At 45.5% G+C, this 17346-nt stretch overlaps 1 protein-coding gene and 1 pseudogene across 4 annotated transcripts; both read left to right on the top strand.

The window, feature by feature from the left end:
- The first annotated feature begins 241 nt into the window (after nt 1–241).
- LOC119278902 (disease resistance protein Pik-2-like) lies at nt 242–8514 on the top strand. Of its 4 annotated transcripts, none has more exons than XM_037560256.1 (5): nt 242–455; nt 600–738; nt 867–1919; nt 2230–2856; nt 6457–8514. In XM_037560256.1, exons 3-5 carry the CDS (start codon nt 870–872, stop codon nt 8377–8379), a joined length of 3600 nt encoding a protein of 1199 aa, XP_037416153.1. In that variant the 5' UTR covers nt 242–455; nt 600–738; nt 867–869; the 3' UTR covers nt 8380–8514. The 4 variants fall into 4 exon arrangements, with proteins under 4 accessions (XP_037416153.1, XP_037416154.1, XP_037416151.1 ...); XM_037560257.1 differs by having other exon boundaries at nt 821–1919; nt 2239–2856; XM_037560254.1 differs by having other exon boundaries at nt 814–1919.
- Nucleotides 8515–8958: 444 nt separating this feature from the next.
- Nucleotides 8959–13892, top strand: LOC119280301 (annotated as a pseudogene).
- Nucleotides 13893–17346: the final 3454 nt, after the last annotated feature.

Below are 17346 nucleotides of genomic sequence, written 5' to 3'. Positions count from 1 at the left end.
AATTGTCTAAAAAAGAAGTCAGGCCCAGTCGGAGGTACTTGAAGTGCATATCAAGCCCAGTGGGACACACCGACGCATGTTTCGACGCATGTTTAAAATAGAAAAGCTCTACTCCTGCAAACTAGTGTTATTCTATTAAGTACAACCATCGATTTGTGTTGTGGTAAGTAGTTAGTCGATGCAACCGACCAAAAGCATCCACTTGCCCACAAAATTCAATACAATACTTGCACTGGATTCCATTTTCTCGGAAGCAAACATCCGCACATCTAGCTTGTCCACACCATTCTCTTCTCCACCCTGGACTGCAATTGTGTTCTGCGTGTGTCGCAAGCTCTGAGCATTCCAATAGTAGAGCTGGTGTCCACTGCTGTCCATCGTGAAGGAGAAGGGTCCAGCTACCTCATGGATGGGTACAAGGTGATGGAGGCGTGTGACGGCATCCCTTTGTCCTGGTAAGTCCTTTTGACTTTCTTAGTATGCTCTGTTGGATCCCTCGCATCCTCTGAATCTCTTGTCTACCTTGATCTTAATTAGAACATTTGCTTATTTTCTAATTCTAGTTTGTAAACTATAAATTATCTTTCTGGCTCGCCTAGATCTCTGAAGTTCGGCCACTTACGAGAAGGCTAGTGTTGAGGCTGCGTTCACTGTCTTGGATTTCACGGCTGCTTTGGTCGCTCACGAGGTTGCTGTCACCGCCGCAATCTTCATCTTGGTCGCCGTCGACAACACTAGGTATGCTCTGTTTTCTCTCTTGTTATTTACCTCTTATGATTTAGCTCAAGCACAGCCATTAACACAGAGTATTAGTTTGCAGTACAACCTCTATCTGTCACATCCAATTGATCCACACAAACCTCCAGTAAATGGAGGCGACGGGCATCAGCATTGGAAAGTCCGTGTTGAGGGGGGCGCTCAACTATGCCCAGTCCACTGTGGCCGAGGAGGTGGCTCTGCAGCTTGGTGTCCAGCGTGACCGCTCCTTCATTATAGATGAGCTTGAGATGATGCAAGGTTTCCTGATGGCCACACATGATGAGCGGGATGACAACAAGGTGGTAAAGATCTGGGTGAAGCAAGTTCGCGATGTGTCCTATGCTGTCGAGGACTGCGTCCTGGATTTTGTTGTCCGTCTTGAGAAGCAATCTTGGTGGTGTCTCGCTCGGACGGTGCTAGCCCGGCGTTATGCGGCGAAGCAGATGAAGGAGCTCAGAGCAAAGGTGGAGGAGGTCAGCCAGAGGAACCAACGGTATCACCTCATCAAGGGCTCTAGCTCCAATCATACCTCCGCTGCTGGGCAGCCTACCATCTCCAGTGCGACGATGTCCGCCGCCGATGATGCAAGACTGCAATGGCAGAAAGCAAAAATGGATCTCGCCAAGTTGATCAATTACAAGAGTGATGCACTTCGAGTGATAGCGTTGTGGGGCACAAGTACCAGTGATCTGCAGGAGATGTCCATCATCGGAAGTGCCTATGAAGATCCCATAATACACAAGAATTTCGATTGCTGTGCTTTGATCACATTGATGTGTCCTTTCAGTCAGACAGATTTCATTCGAAGCATTGTTCGGCAAATCTATATTAATTCTTTTCAAGAGCTGGGAGAAGAAGAAAAAACAACTATTGGGGCCGAAGTTTTGAAGATGATGGTGCCGGTGACAGAAGATGGTTTGGCTTATGAGTTCAAGAGATATTTGAATGACAAGAGTTATCTAATTGTACTCAATAAAATTAACACCATTGAAGATTGGGATTGCATCAAAACATGTTTCCCAGATAACAAGAAAGGAAGCCGAATCATAGTATCCACTGAGCAAGTTGAAGTTGCAAGCTTATGTGTAGGAGCAGAGGATGAAGCTCTTGTGCGTAAGAAGTTATTTGCTGATCAGTCTCTTTATGTTTTCTACAGTAAGGTAATTTTTTTAAGTCCTAAAATTGTCTAATTAATGCTCCTCTTTTTTTTTATTTTCATTCATTGTCTCAACTAAGAGTTCTTTTTACCATAATTAACTATACCTGGACTTTTGTTGTCTTGAAAGTTTTAGGTTAATAACCATTCTGCACATTTGATTACAAAATAATTATATATTTTCCTTTTTTCATGAGAAGAATTTGTAGGATCTGCATACATTTCACTTATGAACTTACATATATTGTAACCTTAGTGTGTCAAGGCCTGATGTGTCAGGCATGGTGAGGTATTAATTGTGTGCTTGTGTTTAGTTTTCTCAGGAGGGAAGGAATTCAGTGGAAAAAGGGTCCACCTCATATGTAGCCTCTCCTGGCATTAACAGCTCTGCACACAAGAACATCCTCACTCGCATGGAGACAATGTCTACTCTAGAGGAATCTCGTCTCATTGGGAGAGGGAATCAAAAAGAGGAAATCATCAATCTTATCTCAAATAAAGATCCCCAGCATTTTCACGTGTTCTCCTTGTGGGGAATGGGTGGTATTGGGAAAACAACACTAGTGACAGATATTTATCAAACCCAAGAGATTAGTAGCATGTTTGATAAGCGTGCTTGTGTCACAGTCATGCGCCCTTTCAACTCAGCAGCACTCCTTGAGAGCTTAATTATGCAATTCAGAGATAAGAATGAAGATAACAATGACACAGATATAAGGAGATGTCTAGAAGGAAAGAAATATTTGCTTGTTCTTGATGACCTGTGGTCCATAGGAGAGTGGAATGCTATAAAACAATATTTGCCAGAAACGGCAGCAAGCTGCATAATAGTCACCACAAGGGAAGAGAATATAGCGAAGCACTGCTCCAGGGATGAAAGAAATATATACCCTCTTCACCATCTGGGTCCTGTTGATGCATGTACCCTCTTCACCAAAAAGGTACAAATAAAGTAGTGTCATGCTCAATTAATTGTTGTATTTATTTGTCTCCCTCTTATTTGTGTGTGAATGCTACCTTCACAAGAAATATCTTTTTGAGCACATATATAGCAGAATTGTAGAATCAGCTTGCTTGGCCTTTTTCCACTAAAAATTGGATTTGACATTTCTTAGAAATCGTACACAATAGCTAAAGATACTTATAAATACAAAAGGCATCGGAACACTTAAACTGCGATTACAATAAAGTGGGTGCATGATAATCTATATAGTTATAGTTAGGTCCAACCAAATAGTTTGTGAAATTTGATGCTGTAAAAGTGAAGTAGGATATCCTTGTTTGGTTATGGAACAACATGTGGGTCAGTAGAGGCACAAATAACGGTTCATCTTATTTTACATGGTACAAAGGGGTGTGTATAGGCATTTTTTTCCTCACCGCCTATTCCGATAGGACAACGTACAGTCCTATTTATACATGGTACAAAGACTATTTTTCTTGTGGATATATCCTCTCAACATTTTCATCCACCCAGATCTACCGCAATAGAACACATGCTTCAGTAATCATGGAAGAATATTCGATTTGCTCGTAAGAACATTCTCATCGGCTGTGTCCTTCGATCAGTCCATATTAAATCAAGTCAGCGAGTTCTTACATATTTGTATAGTCAATTTGGAATTCGAGAGTTTGTGATTTTTCTTTTTCTAGCGCTCATATGGGGTTCTAGATAATCTGTAAATAGTATATAACGAAACTGTATTGTATTTATATATTTAGATAAAAGGAAAGCATACATCTTAAAAGTACAAGTTGATAAGCTGAAGGATTCGGTTATTCTTTTTCCTGAAATTGAGCATATTTCCATATCTCTTGCCATGTTAACAATAATGAATCAAAAGATTTTTAGCTGAACAACATTTTTACTCAACAGAGGATGAGAGGTCCTGCAACATGATTATTTGTATGTAACGACATTCTGCTTGTAGCATGGTAACACTGCTATTGTCTTCTATCGGACAACATATATTCCTAGTTTCCTACAAGGGTGTTGATCGGACAGAATAATATATATGTAAGTATATAATGAGATATTCTATTTGATGGGACCTGAGAATTCTAGTAACTGGACAATACATCTGATTAGATGGAAAAAAAATAGTCTTTGAAACTCAGGAATGGCATACAAGCTCAAATATATCTTTTGCAATTCCAAAATATTGGCATGGTTTGGCATACGAATTTGGGATAACTTTTCTCGTATTTTGTAGAAATGAAAATGTTTCATATGAAGCCTCTTCAAATTCATGCACTACAAACATACCTCTAAGAAAGCTAAGGCTTGTTTTGTGTCCTACAAATGTGGATTGAAAGAGTATATGGAAAGCTTGGGAGTAGTCAATGGACATGGAGAGTGAACAGGTCGGCAGTAGTTGTCCTGCCAGACTTCCGTGCTCCCACCATAGTGGCTAGGCTCTGTGGAGAAGATGCAAGCATGCCAGCGAGGCCCCTACTGGAAAGGAAGGTCATCCTCAACCACACCGTCACCACCATCTTCCCTCCGCCGTCAGCCTAGCCCAACCGCACAAAACACACCACTGAGCTGCTGTCTTGAGCCAACGCCTCATGGCCACCCCTCTGCCATGGCCAGTCCGTCGGAAGATAGAGTAGGTTTTCACCCCGGCCAACACTCACCGCCACCGAACGCCACACCCCAGCTACCACGCCGCCCACACGACCGTGGCAACCGGACAACACCGAGGCACGAGCTCTGCCCATGAGCACCGCGCCACCACCACCAGGGCCGCCGCCCCGGAATCCAAGACCCTGACACCAAGTCCCTCGAGCCCCACCGCTACCCCAACAGCAGAGACGGGCGGAAAGGATACGCCTTTCGCACCCCTGGCCGGACCCAGCGCCGTGTCCCAATAGGCCGGCCACAACAAGCCTCCAACGAGCCGTCCTGCTACACCGGGCGCGAGACGAGCGCAGTCCTGCCACCGGGCGCGAGATGGGCCGGAACTGCTGCTGGGCGCGAGACGAGCGCAGTCCTACTGCCGGGCGCAAGACGGGCCGAACCTGCTGCCGGGCGTGAGACCAGCTCGGTCCTACGGCACCGGGTGCGAGAGGGTCGATGGACCGCAGACGGGAGAAGGCCAGCCCTCTGGCGAGAGAAGCGAACGGACGCCGAGAAGAAGGGTCGAAGGCCACCACCACCGTGCCCGCAAGGAACCGCGAGCACATCCCAGGCCAGGCCCGACACCTCCTACCCGAGCAGCACGAACCCTAGATTTGCGCCAACCCCGTTGCGCGTGCGGCCGGCGCCACACCACCAGCGCCCGCCCAGACCTGCGCACTGTAGGCACATCTCCGGGGGCAGGAGGCCGCCACCACCACGCTACGCTGCCCGCAAAGCCCCAGCTGCAACACCGCCGAAGCCCGCAAGGCACGCCCATCGCCCCGCCCTTGCCAAGGCCCAGGACGAGCCCTAGACGGCAGCAAGGCACCACCGCCGCCAACCCCTGCAGCCAAGAAGCAAAGAAGACCCACCGGCCATAGCTGCCGCGGCCCGCGCCGTTCGCCGGCTGAACAACCGCCGCTGCCCAGACACGCACCTTCGCCGCGCAGCCCTTCACGCCGCCGCCACGTCCGCGCTGAAGAAGCACGCGGTACGCCGCCGCGCCGCGTCCTGACACGAGGAGGTTGGCCCGCGCCACACCGCCGCGCGAGGGAGAAGCCAAGCCCCGCCGCCGCCGCCGCCGGTCGGGCTTCGCCCGACCGCGCCCTTTGGCGGCGCCGAGGGTGGAGGAGGGAGGGGGAGGGTTGCTAGTGGTGGAGATCAGAGGCCCTCCCCGACGCCCCGTGGGTGGCGGCGGGGGAGGGGATAGGGTCGGGTGTTTCCCATGCAACAGTATATGGGTTTAGCTAGCACTTGGTATACCTTTATCACTTGTTTCCTTCCCTTTCTCATGTGCAAGTAACTGGGAGAAGATAACACTCTCGTGAATAAAAGAAGCCTCTATAGAATTCGTTGCTAAGGTGTTAGGATTGAGGAACCATATTACCTTCTAATAGAGCATCATAAAAGAGTTGTTCGTGTAGTAACCACATTCGATCGTTATGGCCATGCCGAATATACACCATTAACAAAGAGGCATGATTATATTAAGTTAACGTCTGTTTATTTAGCACCAGATCAAAAAAAAAACCTCTTTAACAGTACGAGTAGGGCAACTGATGTCCAATAAAATCAGTCGCAAGAATACTATCAGCACTAACCAATACAGAGGAGGCGAGGTGCAACTGTAGAAGTAGAGCATGGGGGGCATTGTTTCAGTTGGCTTTCTTGGCATGCACTGCAGGTACATTGTTAGGTGGGAGGAACATATATTTAGGAAGAAAAATGATGATATGAGTGAAAAAGATGGATGATGGAGAAACCTATTATAGCTAGCAAAAAGTAGCACTGTCTCACTTTTACATCTTTATACTACATCTCCTGTATATTCCGTCAAGTAAAGAACGTGTTAGACAATCACAATAGTGCTCATATGATTACTTTCTTCTAGTACTAAATGACTTATTGACATGGATTTCAGGTATTTAAGGAGACCGTAAATTTGGATGAGCAATACCCAGAGTTGGTTGAACAAGCAAAACTAATATTGAAGAAGTGCGGAGGACTTCCCCTTGCACTAGTCACCATAGGTGGCTTCTTGGCAAGCCAACCAAAAACTGCTTTTGAATGGAGAAAATTGAATGAGCATATCAGTGCTGAGTTGGAGATGAATCCAGAACTCGAGATCATAAAAGCAGTCCTTATGAAAAGCTATGATGGTTTACCCTATCACCTAAAGGCTTGTTTCTTGTATCTGGCCATCTTTCCTGAAGACTACATGATTGTACGGAGACGCTTAGTGCGTCGGTGGATCGCTGAGGGATACTCAAGTGAGGTACGTGGCAAGTCTGTGGAGGAAATATTGGACGGTTACTTCATGGAACTCATAAGCAGGAGCATGATCCTACCATCTCAACAGTCAATTCATAGTAGGAAAGGAATTGACTCCTGCCATGTCCATGATCTCATTCGTGAAATTGCCATCTCAAAGTCTATGCAGGAAAATCTTGTTTTCACATTGGAGGAAGGGTGCAGCTTAAATAACCAAGGCACAGTGCGTCATCTTGCTGTAAGTAGTGATTGGAAGGGGGATCAAAGTGAGTTTGAGAATATAGTGGACTTATCCAAAGTGCGATCATTGACAGTGTTTGGAAATTGGAGACCGTTTTACATTTCTGAGAAGATGAGGTTGCTACGAGTGCTGGATTTAGAAGGCAAGTGGGATCTAGTTGATCATCATCTTGAGGACATTGGGAAGCTTGTACATCTTAGATATCTTTCTCTAAGGGGACATGCTGAAATATTTCACCTGCCAAATTCGTTGGGGAATCTGAGACAACTCCAGACACTAGATATTTCAGGTACGAACATATTGAAGCTGCCAAGTACCATCAGCAAGCTTGTGAAGATGCAACGCATTCTTGCTACTGGCATAGGCCAGATGCATCCTACTATATATGTAAATAGGCAGTCGGTCATGAGTTTGCCTTCAAATTTAATTCGTTGTTGTGTGGCTTGTTGTGTACCTAATCATGTGGGAAAGGAGATTCTGGGACTTGCTGATGGTGTACTTAAAAGGCATGATGTATGCACTGCGTTCTGCTGCAGCATATTACCTTACTATGCAGCAGGACGAAACCGAGGTGGTGTTGAAGTTGCAAGAGGGATTTGGAAGCTGAAGGCCTTGCACACACTGCGTACTGTGGATGTCTCAGTGGGAAAGGTTGTTCTAGAAGATATAAAAAAACTCACCCGGTTACGCAAGTTAGGATTGACAGGCATCAACAAGAGAAACGGTCAAGAGTTGTGTTCAGCAATTGCTCGTCTCAGCAGCCTGGAGTCATTGTCACTGCACTCACATAGTTTATCAGGCTGCTTGGATGACCTGTCCTCACCTCCAGAAAACCTGCAGAGCCTCAAGTTGATAGGCAACCTTGTTAAACTGCCGGAGTGGATCCAAGGTCTCAAAAGTCTCGTGAAGCTGAAGCTAGAGCGGTCGAGTATATCGGAGCATGATGCGGCCATGCACGTCCTTGGGAATCTACCAAACCTGGCCACCCTACGTCTATTGGGTCACTCGTTCTTTGGTGAAGAGGTCAGTTTCCGGCGGGAGGCATTCCCGAGCCTGAAGGTGCTGCAGCTGGTATGGATAGAAAACATCAACCTGGTGGGATTTGAAGAAGGAGCAGCCCCTAAGCTTGAGTTGGTGCAGTTTTACACTGGCCGATGGAGTCCTAGTATTGGTTTGTTCTCTGGGTTACCATATCTCCCAAGCCTCAAGGAATTTATGCTGGAGGAGTCGCACTGGCGTGAGACCCAGTCCGGGTTCGTGGAAAACCTGCGAGGCCAGCTGGCAGAGAATCAAAACGGGCCTGTTTTGAAGAGCTGGAGTCGTTGGAAGTAGCGCTGTATCAACCTCCCTTCTCTTTTGTGTATATTAATTAATATTCATGCATGTATTATCACGTCTGTCCCTTGTAGTATTTGTTTTGATTGAGTTGATGAATCAAGACCGTGTATGAAGGCTCATTTCATACTATTACTACTATGCACGTGAGAGGTGCTACTTCCTTTGCGTAGGCACCGTGATAACAAATGGACATCTAGTCCCATTACTTATCTAGGGGCCGCTGGTCAGCAACCACCCTAGTTGCCACTGATTCACGCCACGCTGGCGAGAATGCCATCTGCTCTACCAGTGGCCACTGCACAAGAGACACACGGAAAGGAAAATCGCCCTCCCACACCAGGTTGGCCAATTGACCTTGCCATGTTAGCTTCTACCCCTAAATTTTGTATTTTGCAACTAGCCAGATTAGTCTAAATTACTGTTCGACAACTACCTGATTAGCCTAAATTATAGGCTTTTTAGTTAGTAGGCAGGATCTCCAGCATCACTCTCTCGAGTGGCACTGGGGTGGAAAATCCTACGCTCCTAAAGCCACCATCCTCGCCATACCTCGACGCCGCCAGTGGCGGCAGCATGCTGCTTGGACACCAAAGGTGGCGAGCTTCTCTTGCTGGCCGTAGGGCTCCTCGAGTTTTTCTCGCAAGTGGTTGTGAGCTCTTCTCGCTCTGGTGGCATGTGGTCTGCTGCAGGAGGTACGGCTGCTCGGGCATTAGATCTGACCTTTGGGTGCATGGAAACAACCATGGCAGCCACGGTGGTCAGATACTGTGCCAGCGTTGGTTGGTGGATGCGGTCCCGGCAAGGTCGGCAATTTTGCTTCTTCCCTACTTGTCCGTAGTGCCTACCGCTTGAACCTCTTGTGGCCCTGGCTAGGCCGCAGAACTGCATCGACATTGACCAAGTCATTGACATGGAAGGTGGGGCGGCAGATCTGGCCTGGTGCATGATCAGCAAGGTTCATGCCAGATGGTGCAACTGCATGCATAAGGTGGCAGGTTTCGACAAGTTGTTGATAGCAGAAAGAACAGAAATGTGGAGAGCTAATTTTAGCGAGTTAGCTTATCCACCATTCTGATGGTTTAGCTCAGCATTAACACCGTGCCCTTTATATCCAACCAAACATAGCCTACACTAGGGGATTCTCACATTCCTACAATCTAGTCAAAGAAAGCTGCAAAGTTATCTAGCGAAATATTTGTACTCCTGGTACTCAGAGTAGGTACTCCCACCACACATTATACTATTTTTAATGACTTTGTTATACACATTATACTAATTATCATGAGATAGTGCAAAGTGAATTGCACAAAAATATCAGTTTACTCTTTGGGTTAAAAACTCATTGCCATATATGATTTATGCAAAAAAAAAAGGGTTCTGATATACATTGTGATTGACAACTTATGAATGGTCAAAATTTGATACTAGCCAAGCGATCATTATATAGTATCATCATAGTTCTCCTCTAATCTGTTTCATGAATTTTGGAAAGGCTCCAACTATTGAACTCTTAATAGTGTTTCACGTAATCAATGATGGTAAATTGAAGTACATATTACATGTCTTATCTTACTTCTCATATCATAATATATCTTTGTTCGATTTGCACATTGAAAGTGTTGTGCCCACATCATACCCAACTTCCTTATATACTCCCAACATACTGTCTTCTCATTGCTACCCTACTGAACAAACCGCATGGTTGTTAGAGATCTCAAATCATTTAAGAACAAACGTATTATATCAATAGTTACGAAAAACTTAAAACAGGAGAAAATAGAACAAAAGTACTCCCTCCGTCCCATAATGTAAGACATTTTTTGACACTACACTAGTGTCAAAAAATGTCCTATATTATGGGACGGAGGGAGTAGCATATTAAAATTGCAAAATACTTGAAACGGGACAAAATATTATCTTGCATAAACAAAGACAACACCTAAGCATTAATTGTGTGCTTGTATTTAGGTTTCTCAGGAGGGAAGGAATTCAGCGGAAAAAGGGTCCATCTCATACATAGTCCCTACTAGCGTTGACAGCTATACACGCAAGAACATCTTCACTCGGACGGAGACAATGGCTACTCTAGAGGAATCTCGTCTCATTGGGAGAGGGAATCAAAAAGAGGAAATCATGAAACTAATATCAAATAAAGATCCCCAGCATTTTCATGTGTTCTCCTTGTGGGGAATGGGTGGTATTGGGAAAACAACACTAGTCACGGATATTTATCAAACCCAAGAGATTAGTAGCATGTTTGATACACGAGCTTGTGTCACAGTCATGCGTCCTTTCAATCCAGCAACACTCATTGGGAGTTTGGCTATGCAATTCGGAGGTAAAACTGAGACGGATTTAACGAGATGTTTAGAAGGAAGGAGATATTTGCTTGTTCTTGATGATCTGTGGTCCATAGGAGAGTGGGATGCTATAAAACAATATTTGCCGGGAACGGCAGAAAGCAGCATAATAGTCACCACAAGCGAAGCACTGCTCCAAGGATGAAAGAAATATATACAAGCTCAACCATCTGGGTCCTGTTGATGCATGTACCCTCTTCACAAAAAAGGTACAAATAAAGCAGTGTCATGCTCAATTAGTTGTTGTATTTATATGTCTCCCTCTTATTTCAAATAATGTTATGGAATATATGTTGTCATATTTTTTGTATGGGAGTGCTACCTTCACAAGAAATATATTTTTGTGCACATGAAGAATTGTAGAATCAGCTTGCTAGGACTGTTTTAGCACACCGGGGCAAATCGTTTTGTAAGAAACCCAATAGTTCACACTTGTATTGGGTACTGTTGTCATGGTGCACTCCTTGAATACCTCCGCAATTATTCTGTGCACATTCAACAGTATATGGGTTTAGCTAGCACTTGTTATACCTTTATCACTTATTTCCCTTCCTTTCTCACGTGCAAGTAACTGGGAGAAGACAACACTCTTATGGATAGAAGAAGCCTCTACAAAATTCGTCGCTAAGGTGTTAAGATTGAGTAGCCATATTATCTTCTAATATGAGCACCATAAAAGAGCTGTTTGTGTAGTAACCACATTCAAACGTTATGGTTATGCTGAATATACACCATTAACTAAGAGGCCTGACTATATCAAGTTAATGCTTGTTTATGTAGCACCAAATCGAAAATAACTCTTAACAGTGTGAGTAGGGTAACTGATGTCTCCAATAAAATCAGTCGCAAGTATACTATCAGCACTAACCAGTTCAGAGGAGGCGCGGTGCAACCGTAGAAGTAGAACATGAGGGGAGAGGGCATTGTTTCAGTTGACTTTCTTGGCGTGCACTGCAGGTAGGAATGAGTGAGACGATGGGTTCATTGCAGTAGGGTACTTTGCTAGGTGGGACGAAATATTTTTTTATGAAGAGAAATAATGATACGAGTGAAAAAGATGGATGACAGAGAAACCTATTTAGCTAACAAAAAGTAGCAGTGTCTCACTTCTACATCTTTATACTGCAGGTAAAGAATGTGTTAGACAATCACAATAGTGCTCATAAGATTTCTTTCTTCTGGTACTAAATGACTTATTGATATGGATTTCAGGTATTTAAGGAGACCGTAAATTTGGATGAGCAATATCCAGAGTTGGTTGAACAAGCAAAAATGATATTGAAGAAGTGCAGAGGACTTCCCCTTGCACTAGTCACCATAGGCGGCTTCTTGGCAAGCCAACCAAAAACTGCTTTTGAATGGAGAAAATTGAATGAGCATATTAGTGCTGAGTTGGAGATGAATTCAGAACTTGAGATCATAAAAGCAGTCCTTATGAAAAGCTATAATGGTTTACCCTATCACCTCAAGGCTTGTTTCTTATATCTAGCCATCTTTCCTGAAGACTACAAGATTGCACGACGACGCTTGGTGCGTCGGTGGATTGCAGAGGGTTACTCAAGTGGGGTGCGTGGCAAGTCTGTGGAGGAAATATTGGACGGTTACTTCATGGATCTCATAAGCAGGAGCATGATCCTGCCACTTCAACGGTCAATTTATAGTAGGAAAGGAATTGACTCCTGCCATGTCCATGATCTCATTCATGAAATTGCCATCTCAAAGGCTACGGAGGAAAATCTTGTCTTCACATTGGAAGACGGGTGCAGCTTAAATAACCAAGGCACAGTGCGTCATCTTGCTGTAAGCAGCAATTGGAAGGGGGATCAGTGTGAGTTTGAGAACATACTAGACTTGTCCCATGTACGATCATTGACGGTGTTTGGAAATTGGAGGCCGTTTTACATTTCTGATAAGATGAGGCTGCTACGGGTGCTGGATTTGGAGGGCAGCTGGGATCTGCTTGATCATCATCTTGAGAATATTGGGAAGCTTGTACATCTTAGATATCTTTCTATAAGGGGACATAGTGATATATTTCACCTGCCAAATTCATTGGGGAACCTGAGACAACTCCTGGCACTAGATATTTCAGGTACAAGCATAATAAGGCTACCAAGGACCATCACCAAGCTTGTGAAGATGCAATGCATTCTTGCTGACGACATAGGAAAGACACATTATGATATATATGTAGATGCAGATAAGCATTCTCTAATGAGTTTGCCTTTACAGTCAGCGATTTGTTGTCTGGCATGTTGTGCACCTAATTGTCTGGCACAGAATCTTGTACTTCAGGATGAAGCACAACTTAGCAGGCGTGATGTATGCACTGCGTTCTGTTGCAGCATATTACCTTATTATGCGACAGGAGGATGAAATCCAGGTGGTGTTGAAGTGCCAAGAGGGATTTGGAAATTGAAGGCCCTGCACACACTGCGCAACGTGGACGTCTCAGTGGGGAAAGCTGTTCTAGAAGATATAAAAAGGTTGACCCGGTTACGGAAGTTAGGATTGATAGGCATCAACAAGAGAAACTGTCAAGAGTTATGTTCAGCAATTGGTCGTCTTAGCAGCCTGGAGTCATTGTCACTGCAATCACATGGAGAGGTAGGTTTATCAGGCTGCTTGGATGGGCTGTCCTCACCTCCAGAAAACCTGCAGAGCCTCAAGTTGAGAGGCAAGCTGGTTAAACTGCCAGAGTGGATCCAGGGACTCAAAAATCTCGTGAAGCTGAAGCTAGAGGGGTCGAGGATATCGGAGCATGATGCAGCCATACAAGTCCTTGGGAACCTACCAAACCTGGCCACCCTAGGTCTATTGGAGGGCTCGTTCATTGGTGAAGAGGTCCATTTCAGTTTCTGTCGGGATGCATTCCCGGGCCTGAAGGCGCTGGAGCTGAATTGCATAATAAACCTCAAGTGGGTGGGATTTGAAGAAGGAGCAGCCCCTAAGCTTGAGTTGCTACAGTATTCGAAACTGAGGAGCAATCCCAGTGTTGGGTTGTTCTGTGGGTTACCACATCTGCCAAGCCTCAAGGAATTTATGCTGGATAGGAGGGACTGGCGTGAAACCGAGGTTGTGGAGGACCTGCGAGGCCAGCTCACAGAGAACAAAAATGGGCCTGTTTTGAAGAGTTATACACCCTAGCTGTACTCAACTCCCCTTTTTTTCCCTGTATCTTAACATTCATGTTTTACGTCCCTCTCTTGTAGTAGTATAGGAGTATTATTTCCTTTATCTTACTACCATAATAGCTACAACGGTTGATTTTATATCAAAAAGAGGCATTCGTCGTTCTGTTTATTCATCATGACTTTTGATTTCTATGTATGTTTGTGTGAGCAAAGTTGGTCAATAGCAGCTTGTTTGCATGTGATGCTTTAGGAAACGGAGAAGCTGCTGGCAAACTGGATCCCATCACTATGTTGATCAACACCAGGGCTCGATCCATTTTTGCACTAATAGCAAAAATGACTAATAGTGTTTGAGAGAGGCGAGATGGCAGGCCAAGAGCGACACAGTTTCAGAGAAACTGCCGTCTGCGAGCTGATCTGCAGGTGTTTCGCCGCTTCAGGCAGCAGCTGTCCTGTGAGGACTGTGGGGAATAATATTGCGCCGCGCCGTTAGATTCCACCTGATATGTGTTGGATTCAGCCACGGCGTTTCCCTGCTTTAATTTGTGTTTTGCTGCATGCATGCAACGCGTTGTTGAGCCTGGACTGCTTCTGTACCTTATTATCATATATAGTCTTGCTTGCTGTGGGCCCTCTCACAGGCTGAGATTGCTGTCCTCATCTCATATATAGCATCGGAGGAGTGACGGGGATATATATATAGGAGTATATGCCAACTGTGGAACTTCGCTTCGTTTCGTTCAAAATGGTCTTGGCAAATAAGCCACGGCAATCGCGTCGTGAGCTCGGCGCCTAAATCGGTGGCTCCTGGTGTTTCCCTGCTTTGTGTTTTGCCGCATGTAACGTGTTCTTGAGCCTCGAGTGCTTCTGTTATCATAATCTTGCTTGCTGTGGGCCCTGTCACAGGCTGCGAGCTATATCTGTGATTCAGATAGATGATGTCTCTTCTAGCTCTGACCTGTACAAGGATTGGGAAGCTTGTTCGGCGGCCGGCTGCGCCTCTCGAACTGTTGGTCCGGTTGCCGGCGAGGTAGTGTAGGACATGGGACACAGACCGGCTCACGGGACTCAGGGCGGACGTGACGAAGTCCGGAATCTTCACGGTGTTGGCGGACGTGAGATCGATGATGGATCCACCCTGGGAGGAGCCGGCGATGTCCACCACAACACGGTTGCGGCGCCCGGACTGGTGCACCGGAGAATACAACTCCGCCTCGCTAATGTCCACCGCCACGAGGGCTTCCATCGTCTACCACGCCCGCTGCCTTGCATGGCGTCGGCGTCGGACGCTCATGCATTCACCTTCGCCTCGGCGCGCCAACGCGTTTAGACACCAAACAGACCGCACCGCCTCCGGTAACACAGCGGCAACACACCTCGCATCGGATCCATGCGCTATTTAGGCGAACGCAATGGATTTCCGACGAAAGGAGTCCGAACTCTGGCGTTGGGCGGCCTCCTCCCGGGAGCGGTGAAGCGCAAGGCGAACGGTCATCTTTTCATCAGGCCCGCGTGGGATGAGCTCAAGGTCGACGAATTTGGAGGTGTAGGACTCGGATCTTCTTCTCATCATGCCGGAGAAGGTACGAGATCACTGGACGTGAGCTTGTGGACGGAGGGAGTGGACTGGAGGGGAATGGAGTGGAGTGGAGAGCGGCTATGATTTCGCCCAAAGGTGCGAATAGGATCCATTTTATATGGGGTCGGATGGGCCGGATCCGACGTGTCCGGGCGTCCCATATCTGCCCCAGATTTTGGCTGTATATGAGTAGTGTCGGTCAGTCCGGACGTTTGGGCCGGCTATGGGGAGGCCGTTTGTGTGACGTTTTTGTGTTAGGACAGTGATCGGGCAGCCCAACCGGACGGACGGGTATGAAGGGTCCGGCTGTAGATGCTCTTACAAGTAAGTAAGATGGAACACACACAAGCATTAGTTTTTTTCCTTTTCGAAACGAACACACACACACGCATTTGTGTATGTGCTTAAATTTTTTGAGAGATCTATCTTAGTTTTGGACGATGTCTTATCTTAATTTTTTGAGAGATCTATCTTAGTTTTGGACTTCACGGGTCGGCAGTGCTAGATAGAGTAGATTCTACCGCAAATTCTTTTGCAGATTGATCAGCTCTAGGAGATCAGAATCTCCAACATGATATGTATCAACGTATGTGTTACTTTCCTCTCGCTGGCCACTGAATGGATCTCTGAATGTTCACTGTTTGGGGTCCTGCCATGTTCTGGTTTTTTAGGTGGAACATATTGAATAATTCAGCAGTATTAATTGGACGATGTCTTCTTGTGTGTATATAATGAGGTACTCCTATTTCTTTCTCCATCCAGTAAGACTCTGCATAACTGTGAATCAGCACTTTGTGTTGTTCTGCTGTAAAAGCATACTCTTCCCATTCAACACAAATGCAGTACAGAACCAACGAGGATAAAGATGCTAATACAAAATGCATAGAACTAATAATAAAACAAAGTTGTGAGCACATTGCTTTTTTAATAAAACAAAATACAATGGAGTAGAGGTAGCTGGTGTGTCATTTCAACTTTCAAGTTCGTCTTTTGGTCCCTACATCTTTTATTTCTCATTAATCATTAGTGTGCTCCCATGTGTCGAACCTAAATACCTCTGTTCTTACTACGAAGGTGTGAACCCAATTATCCTCTGTAATCAGGCTCAGCTGATTATCTAACAAGAAGCAATACTCTGAAGCAAGCATCTGCTTTTCCCCAAAGGTCAAGAAAGAAAGATTGCCCCAGTTGTTAAAGTGCTATGTTTCATTAGCTTTCCCTGTTACTTTGTGTCAAAAAAGTAACATTGCCGGCTCAATGCAGAGCTACTGCCTTCTGGTGGGAGTAGTTTATTTCTAATTAGGCCATCTGATTGACTAAATAGAATACTGGCCCAGTGCTGTACCGTTGCAATGCAAGACTGGACGTGATTAGTGGAGGAAGTAGGTAATCGATGCCTAACTTTCTCACACCACCATTCTCTTCTCCACCCTGGACCATATTGTGTTCTGCCTGTTTTTTGCGAGCTCTGAGCATTCCAATGGCAGAGCTGGTGGCCTCCATGGTGGTCGCCGGTCGGAATGCTGTTCATTGTGAATGAGAAGGTATCCAACTACCTCCCAGTACAAGATCCTCAAGCGCAAGCTGCCAACATTAATAGCTGGCCAAGCAATGGCTTAGTTTATAATCTGTATGGGCCATTCAGCTTAGAATCTTCAACATGATATGTATGCGTCGCTTTCCTCTAGCTGACCAAGCACCGATTAGTTCTTAGTATGGCCTTTCAGCTGGTCATTAGATGGATTATTATGAACATTTGAAACATAGGGTGATTCAAGTGTGAAAAATTGAGGACTGGTCGATATCCCAGTGGTACGTGAAAGCACAGTGGTGCGTGCAGTTCAACTCAAGTGGACATGGAATTTAGCCACATTAGAAAATTCTATTT

The sequence above is a fragment of the Triticum dicoccoides genome, chromosome 3B (assembly GCF_002162155.2).
Source record: "Triticum dicoccoides isolate Atlit2015 ecotype Zavitan chromosome 3B, WEW_v2.0, whole genome shotgun sequence".
Classification (NCBI taxonomy): domain Eukaryota; kingdom Viridiplantae; phylum Streptophyta; class Magnoliopsida; order Poales; family Poaceae; genus Triticum; species Triticum dicoccoides.
This window is presented reverse-complemented; position numbering and strand designations above follow the sequence as displayed.

Bases quoted from the DNA above. Each gene is read 5' to 3' on its own strand.
- LOC119278902 (XM_037560256.1), top strand. From the start codon at position 870: ATGGAGGCGACGGGCATCAGCATTGGAAAGTCCGTGTTGAGGGGGGCG. The intron at 1,920-2,229 runs GTAATTTTTTTA...GCTTGTGTTTAG, and splicing joins TTTATGTTTTCTACAGTAAG to TTTTCTCAGGAGGGAAGGAA. The intron at 2,857-6,456 runs GTACAAATAAAG...CATGGATTTCAG, and splicing joins GTACCCTCTTCACCAAAAAG to GTATTTAAGGAGACCGTAAA.